This window comes from Ictalurus punctatus, chromosome 12 (genome assembly GCF_001660625.3).
Source record: "Ictalurus punctatus breed USDA103 chromosome 12, Coco_2.0, whole genome shotgun sequence".
Lineage (NCBI taxonomy): Eukaryota > Metazoa > Chordata > Actinopteri > Siluriformes > Ictaluridae > Ictalurus > Ictalurus punctatus.
This window is the reverse complement of record NC_030427.2, coordinates 33,109,472-33,118,710: the sequence shown is the minus strand read 5'-3', so window position 1 is coordinate 33,118,710 and position 9,239 is coordinate 33,109,472. Positions and strand designations below refer to the sequence as shown.

General features: G+C 30.0%; 1 protein-coding gene across 1 annotated transcript in view; it reads left to right on the top strand.

The window, feature by feature from the left end:
• nol12 (nucleolar protein 12) overlaps positions 1-910 on the top strand; it is an 8,147-nt gene extending 7,237 nt beyond the window's left edge. The window contains exon 6 of the mRNA XM_017480956.3: positions 1-910. This exon is cut by the window's left edge and continues 39 nt beyond it. Within this exon, the coding sequence (XP_017336445.1) occupies positions 1-157 (157 nt within the window). The 3' untranslated portion in view covers positions 158-910.
• Positions 911-9,239: the final 8,329 nt, after the last annotated feature.

The following is a 9,239-nucleotide window of genomic DNA, read 5'->3' as shown; positions in this document are numbered from 1 at the left end:
ACAGAAGAAGAGAAAAAGTAAAAAGGACACCTGGGGGCGGAGTCAGCAGGGGGACCGGAAGTCATCCGTTGCCATGGGTAACAAGCACCGCTTTGGCAGAACAACAAAGAAGCAGCGGCGTAAGAGAACGGGCAGAAATGAGCGGAGTCAGGACTGAGGAGTTCCTGATAGTCTTCATTATTTCACAACAGATCACAACAAACAACAATAAACATAAAGAAAATAAACAGATTTGTTACTTTGTTTATAGAAAGTTATAAAAAGTTATTAAAGAAGAGTTTGTAGAACCTTCAGAGTGGTTCCTCAATCCCGGAATCCATGGTGCCCCCTAGAGCTGCTCTTCCAGAACCATCTGTATTTTTCCAGAACCCTGGGTACCGCTTCAGAGTTCTTCCTGTGGTTCTAGGATTCTCTGTGCTGCCCCATAATCCACTCTGTGTGGTTCCAGAACCCTGGGTTTGCACTTGGAGTTCTAGGTGCAGTTCTAGAACCTGATCAGTACTGATGTCTGCACTGTCCTGTCACGGAGGTGGACCTTTCTGATGCGCCATTTAATCCGAGTGCATGCGTATGTGGTTTAGGAACATAGGCGTAGGGTGTGGCCGGTTGTCATGGTAACCAGGGAAGCTTCATATCTAACACTGAATGCTAAGAGCACCCCGCACATGACCATTTTTAGTGTGGTGTTATGTTGATAACGTCATCTTGTTTGTTTTCACAATATTGAACAGAACCATGTTAGAAGTTGACATGATCTCACATGAAAATGCTGTATATGTTTCAGTGTTAATTATAATAATAATGTTATGAATGTGTGTGTAACTGATTTAATAAAAAAACAGATGATCACTGCCTCACATTTATACATATTTTATACCACATTGTTAATAAAAGTCATATTTACAATCCACTGTTTTCTGCAGCTCTGTTATTTAATCCAGAATAGTTAATGACTAGTTGACTAATGACACAATATATATGATGAGCAATAGTCATAAATTAATTTGCAAAAACTATATAATAAATATCAATTAAGTCCATTTCATTCTGGATCTATATTTAAGATTTCTGTGTGGGTAACATATAATCCAAATGATTGATAGCAGCCTATTTATTAGTACAAGGACTATTGTGTGTGTTTGTGTGTGTCCGAAAGCTGGGGCAGCGTGTACCATCTGCTCACCGGCTCATGTCACTTTCTGATATTTAATACTGACCTCAGGTCTGCGACTGGTGCCATTTTGGCTCCTCAGTGTAATTAAGAGTAAATTGGAATTAGATCCAAAATGGCCGGCAATGGTGATCCAGTTGCCTCTATTGTCGTAGCAGCCAATAAGATGTGTGTGAGAATGAGCAACTGGGGAAGGAAGAGATATGCTGCTGTCACTCTTTCTCTTTCTCTCTCTTTCTCTCTCTCTTTCTCTCTCACACACACACACACACACACACACACACACACACACACACACTGAGGGGAGAGCAGCAGGTAAGGCCTGAATACAGCCTGGGAATTTTTCTTTTTTTAATTTAAGATTAAATCTTATAATTGTGACTTTGTGGTTGTTATATTGCAGAAATAAGTGTGTGTGAAATGTGTGTGTGTGTGTGTGTATGTGTGTGTGTGTGTGTCTAGTGTTTCACTGTTTTCACTGAGTGGTTAGATCACTGTGACATTAACCCGATAAACCTCTTACTAAAGGGCATTACATTACTCATATTATTATTATTATTATTATTATTATTATTATTATTATTATGATAACGTGACTGTGAATTAATTCTTGTGTGATTTAAATATAAGAAGAAGAACATTAAGATTTTTTGTGGTCTTTTAACTTAAAAGTGTTATATAGTGGTATATAGTTGTATAAAGTGGTATATAGTGGTTGTTGAAGTGGTTAAAGTGGTATATAGTGGTATATAGTGGTTATAAAGTGGTATAAAGTAGTATATAGTGGTTATAAAGTGGTATAAAGTGGTATAAAGTGGTATATATTGGTTATAAAGTGGTATAAAGTGGTATATAGTGGTTATAAAGTGCTATATAGTGGTATATAGTGGTATATAGTGGTGTATAGTGGTTATAAAGTGGTATATAGTGGTATATAGTGGTATATAGTGGTTATAAAGTGGTATAAAGTAGTATATAGTGGTTATAAAGTGGTATAAAGTGATATAAAGTGGTATATATTGGTTATAAAGTAGTATATAGTGGTTATAAAGTGGTATATAGTGGTTATAAAGTGGTATATAGTGGTTATAAAGTGGTATAAAGTAGTATATAGTGGTTATAAAGTGGTATATAGTGGTATATACTGGTTATAAAGTGGTATATAGTGGTTATATAGTGGTTATATAGTGGTATAAAGTGGTATATAGTGGTTATAAAGTGGTATATAGTGGTTATAAAGTGGTATATAGTGGTTATAAAGTGGTATATAGTGGTATATGGTGGTTATAAAGTGGTATATAGTGGTATAAAGTGGAATAAAGTGGTATATAGTGGTTATAAAGTGGTATAAAGTAGTATATAGTGGTTATAAAGTGGTATAAAGTAGTATATAGTGGTTATAAAGTGGTATAAAGTGGTATAAAGTGGTTATAAAGTGGTATAAAGTAGTATATAGTGGTTATAAAGTGGTATAAAGTAGTATATAGTGGTTATAAAGTGGTATATAGTGTATATAAAGTGGTATATAGTGGTATATAGTGGTTATATAGTGGTATAAAGTGTTATATAGTGGTATATAGTGGTTATAAACTAGTATATAGTGGTTATATAGTGGTTATATAGTGGTATAAAGTGGTATATAGTGGTTATATAGTGGTTATAAAGTGGTATATAGTGGTATATAGTGGTTATATAGTGGTATAAAGTGTTATATAGTGGTATATAGTGGTTATAAACTAGTATATAGTGGTTATATAGTGGTTATATAGTGGTATAAAGTGGTATATAGTGGTATATAGTGGTTATGAAGTAGTATATAGTGGTTATAAAGTAGTATATAGTGGTTATAAAGTGGTATATAGTGGTTATAAAGTGGTATATAGTGGTATATGGTGGTTATAAAGTGGTATATAGTGGTATAAAGTGGAATAAAGTGGTATATAGTGGTTATAAAGTGGTATAAAGTAGTATATAGTGGTTATAAAGTGGTATAAAGTAGTATATAGTGGTTATAAAGTGGTATAAAGTGGTATATAGTGGTATATAGTGGTTATGAAGTAGTATATAGTGGTTATAAAGTAGTATATAGTGGTTATAAAGTGGTATATAGTGGTTATAAAGTGGTATATAGTGGTTATAAAGTGGTATAAAGTAGTATATAGTGGTTATAAAGTGGTATAAAGTAGTATATAGTGGTTATAAAGTGGTATAAAGTGGTATAAAGTGGTATATATTGGTTATAAAGTGGTATAAAGTGGTATATAGTGGTTATAAAGTGCTATATAGTGGTATATAGTGGTATATAGTGGTGTATAGTGGTTATAAAGTGGTATAAAGTGGTATATAGTGGTATATAGTGGTATATAGTGGTTATATAGTGGTTATAAAGTGGTATATAGTGGTATATAGTGGTATATAGTGGTTATAAAGTGGTATAAAGTAGTATATAGTGGTTATAAAGTGGTATAAAGTGATATAAAGTGGTATATATTGGTTATAAAGTAGTATATAGTGGTTATAAAGTGGTATATAGTGGTTATAAAGTGGTATATAGTGGTTATAAAGTGGTATAAAGTAGTATATAGTGGTTATAAAGTGGTATATAGTGGTATATACTGGTTATAAAGTGGTATATAGTGGTTATATAGTGGTTATATAGTGGTATAAAGTGGTATATAGTGGTTATAAAGTGGTATATAGTGGTTATAAAGTGGTATATAGTGGTTATAAAGTGGTATATAGTGGTATATGGTGGTTATAAAGTGGTATAAAGTGGTATAAAGTGGAATAAAGTGGTATATAGTGGTTATAAAGTGGTATAAAGTAGTATATAGTGGTTATAAAGTGGTATAAAGTAGTATATAGTGGTTATAAAGTGGTATAAAGTGGTATAAAGTGGTTATAAAGTGGTATAAAGTAGTATATAGTGGTTATAAAGTGGTATAAAGTAGTATATAGTGGTTATAAAGTGGTATATAGTGTATATAAAGTGGTATATAGTGGTATATAGTGGTTATATAGTGGTATAAAGTGTTATATAGTGGTATATAGTGGTTATAAACTAGTATATAGTGGTTATATAGTGGTTATATAGTGGTATAAAGTGGTATATAGTGGTATATAGTGGTTATGAAGTAGTATATAGTGGTTATAAAGTAGTATATAGTGGTTATAAAGTGGTATATAGTGGTTATAAAGTGGTATATAGTGGTATATGGTGGTTATAAAGTGGTATATAGTGGTATAAAGTGGAATAAAGTGGTATATAGTGGTTATAAAGTGGTATAAAGTAGTATATAGTGGTTATAAAGTGGTATAAAGTAGTATATAGTGGTTATAAAGTGGTATAAAGTGGTATATAGTGGTTATGAAGTAGTATATAGTGGTTATAAAGTAGTATATAGTGGTTATAAAGTGGTATATAGTGGTTATAAAGTGGTATATAGTGGTATATGGTGGTTATAAAGTGGTATATAGTGGTATAAAGTGGAATAAAGTGGTATATAGTGGTTATAAAGTGGTATAAAGTAGTATATAGTGGTTATAAAGTGGTATAAAGTAGTATATAGTGGTTATAAAGTGGTATAAAGTAGTATATAGTGGTTATAAAGTGGTATAAAGTGGTATAAAGTGGTTATAAAGTGGTATAAAGTAGTATATAGTGGTTATAAAGTGGTATAAAGTAGTATATAGTGGTTATAAAGTGGTATAAAGTGGTATATAGTGGTATATAGTGGTTATATAGTGGTATAAAGTGTTATATAGTGGTATATAGTGGTTATAAACTAGTATATAGTGGTTATATAGTGGTTATATAGTGGTATAAAGTGGTATATAGTGGTTATAAAGTGGTATAAAGTAGTATATAGTGGTTATAAAGTGGTATATAGTGGTATATAGTGGTTATAAAGTGGTATATAGTGGTATATAGTGGTTATAAAGTGGTATATAGTGGTTATAAAGTGGTATATAGTGGTTATATAGTGGTTATATAGTGGTATATAGTGGTTATAAAGTGGTATAAAGTGGTATATAGTGGTATATAGTGGGTATAAAGTGGTATATAGTGGTATATAGTGGTTATAAAGTGGTATAAAGTGGTATATAGTGGTATATAGTGGTTATAAAGTGGTATAAAGTGGTATATAGTAGTATATAGTGGTTATAAAGTGGTATATAGTGGTATATAGTGGTATATAGTGGTTATAAAGTGGTATATAGTGGTATATAGTGGTTATAAAGTGGTATATAGTGGTATATAGTGGTTATATAGTGGTATAAAGTGTTATATAGTGGTATATAGTGGTATATAGTGGTTATATAGTGGTTATAAAGTGGTATATAGTGGTATATAGTGGTTATAAAGTGGTATATAGTGGTTATAAAGTAGTATATGGTGGTTATAAAGTGGTATATAGTGTATATAAAGTGGTATATAGTGGTTATAAAGTGGTATATAGTGGTTATATAGTGGTATAAAGTGGTATATAGTGGTTATAAAGTGGTATATAGTGGTATATAGTGGTTATAAAGTGGTATATAGTGGTATATAGTGGTTATAAACTAGTATATAGTGGTTATATAGTGGTTATATAGTGGTATAAAGTAGTATATAGTGGTTATAAAGTGTTATAAAGTAGTATATAGTGGTTATAAAGTGGTATATAGTGGTATATAGTGGTTATAAAGTGGTATATAGTGGTATATAGTGGTTATAAAGTGGTATATAGTGGTTATATAGTGGTTATATAGTGGTATATAGTGGTATATAGTGGTTATAAAGTGGTATAAAGTGGTATATAGTGGTATATAGTGCTTATAAAGTGGTATAAAGTGGTATATAGTAGTATATAGTGGTTATAAAGTGGTATATAGTGGTATATAGTGGTATAAAGTGGTATATAGTGGTTATAAAGTGGTATATAGTGGTATAAAGTGGTATATAGTGGTATATAGTGGTTATAAAGTGGTATATAGTGGTATATAGTGGTTATAAAGTGGTATAAAGTGGTATATAGTAGTATATAGTGGTTATAAAGTGGTATAAAGTGGTATATAGTGGTATATAGTGGTTATAAAGTGGTATAAAGTGGTATATAGTAGTATATAGTGGTTATAAAGTGGTATATAGTGGTATATAGTGGTTATAAAGTGGTATAAAGTGGTATATAGTGGTTATAAAGTGGTATAAAGTGATATAAAGTGGTATATATTGGTTATAAAGTAGTATATAGTGGTTATAAAGTGGTATATAGTGGTTATAAAGTGGTATATAGTGGTTATAAAGTGGTATAAAGTAGTATATAGTGGTTATAAAGTGGTATATAGTGGTATATACTGGTTATAAAGTGGTATATAGTGGTTATATAGTGGTTATATAGTGGTATAAAGTGGTATATAGTGGTATATAGTGGTTATAAAGTGGTATAAAGTGGTATATAGTGGTATATAGTGGTTATAAAGTGGTATAAAGTGGTATATAGTAGTATATAGTGGTTATAAAGTGGTATATAGTGGTATATAGTGGTATATAGTGGTTATAAAGTGGTATATAGTGGTATATAGTGGTTATAAAGTGGTATATAGTGGTATATAGTGGTTATATAGTGGTATAAAGTGTTATATAGTGGTATATAGTGGTATATAGTGGTTATATAGTGGTTATAAAGTGGTATATAGTGGTATATAGTGGTTATAAAGTGGTATATAGTGGTTATAAAGTAGTATATGGTGGTTATAAAGTGGTATATAGTGTATATAAAGTGGTATATAGTGGTTATAAAGTGGTATATAGTGGTTATATAGTGGTATAAAGTGGTATATAGTGGTTATAAAGTGGTATATAGTGGTATATAGTGGTTATAAAGTGGTATATAGTGGTATATAGTGGTTATAAACTAGTATATAGTGGTTATATAGTGGTTATATAGTGGTATAAAGTAGTATATAGTGGTTATAAAGTGTTATAAAGTAGTATATAGTGGTTATAAAGTGGTATATAGTGGTATATAGTGGTTATAAAGTGGTATATAGTGGTATATAGTGGTTATAAAGTGGTATATAGTGGTTATATAGTGGTTATATAGTGGTATATAGTGGTATATAGTGGTATAAAGTGGTATATAGTGGTATATAGTGCTTATAAAGTGGTATAAAGTGGTATATAGTAGTATATAGTGGTTATAAAGTGGTATATAGTGGTATATAGTGGTATAAAGTGGTATATAGTGGTTATAAAGTGGTATATAGTGGTATAAAGTGGTATATAGTGGTATATAGTGGTATATAGTGGTTATAAAGTGGTATATAGTGGTATATAGTGGTTATAAAGTGGTATAAAGTGGTATATAGTAGTATATAGTGGTTATAAAGTGGTATAAAGTGGTATATAGTGGTATATAGTGGTTATAAAGTGGTATAAAGTGGTATATAGTAGTATATAGTGGTTATAAAGTGGTATATAGTGGTATATAGTGGTTATAAAGTGGTATAAAGTGGTATATAGTGGTTATAAAGTGGTATAAAGTGATATAAAGTGGTATATATTGGTTATAAAGTAGTATATAGTGGTTATAAAGTGGTATATAGTGGTTATAAAGTGGTATATAGTGGTTATAAAGTGGTATAAAGTAGTATATAGTGGTTATAAAGTGGTATATAGTGGTATATACTGGTTATAAAGTGGTATATAGTGGTTATATAGTGGTTATATAGTGGTATAAAGTGGTATATAGTGGTTATAAAGTGGTATATAGTGGTTATAAAGTGGTATATAGTGGTTATAAAGTGGTATATAGTGGTATATGGTGGTTATAAAGTGGTATAAAGTGGTATAAAGTGGAATAAAGTGGTATATAGTGGTTATAAAGTGGTATAAAGTAGTATATAGTGGTTATAAAGTGGTATAAAGTAGTATATAGTGGTTATAAAGTGGTATAAAGTGGTATAAAGTGGTTATAAAGTGGTATAAAGTAGTATATAGTGGTTATAAAGTGGTATAAAGTAGTATATAGTGGTTATAAAGTGGTATATAGTGTATATAAAGTGGTATATAGTGGTATATAGTGGTTATATAGTGGTATAAAGTGTTATATAGTGGTATATAGTGGTTATAAACTAGTATATAGTGGTTATATAGTGGTTATATAGTGGTATAAAGTGGTATATAGTGGTATATAGTGGTTATGAAGTAGTATATAGTGGTTATAAAGTAGTATATAGTGGTTATAAAGTGGTATATAGTGGTTATAAAGTGGTATATAGTGGTATATGGTGGTTATAAAGTGGTATATAGTGGTATAAAGTGGAATAAAGTGGTATATAGTGGTTATAAAGTGGTATAAAGTAGTATATAGTGGTTATAAAGTGGTATAAAGTAGTATATAGTGGTTATAAAGTGGTATAAAGTGGTATATAGTGGTATATAGTGGTTATGAAGTAGTATATAGTGGTTATAAAGTAGTATATAGTGGTTATAAAGTGGTATATAGTGGTTATAAAGTGGTATATAGTGGTATATGGTGGTTATAAAGTGGTATATAGTGGTATAAAGTGGAATAAAGTGGTATATAGTGGTTATAAAGTGGTATAAAGTAGTATATAGTGGTTATAAAGTGGTATAAAGTAGTATATAGTGGTTATAAAGTGGTATAAAGTAGTATATAGTGGTTATAAAGTGGTATAAAGTGGTATAAAGTGGTTATAAAGTGGTATAAAGTAGTATATAGTGGTTATAAAGTGGTATAAAGTAGTATATAGTGGTTATAAAGTGGTATAAAGTGGTATATAGTGGTATATAGTGGTTATAAAGTGGTATATAGTGGTATATAGTGGTTATATAGTGGTATAAAGTGTTATATAGTGGTATATAGTGGTTATAAACTAGTATATAGTGGTTATATAGTGGTTATATAGTGGTATAAAGTGGTATATAGTGGTTATAAAGTGGTATAAAGTAGTATATAGTGGTTATAAAGTGGTATATAGTGGTATATAGTGGTTATAAAGTGGTATATAGTGGTATATAGTGGTTATAAAGTGGTATATAGTGGTTATAAAGTGGTATATA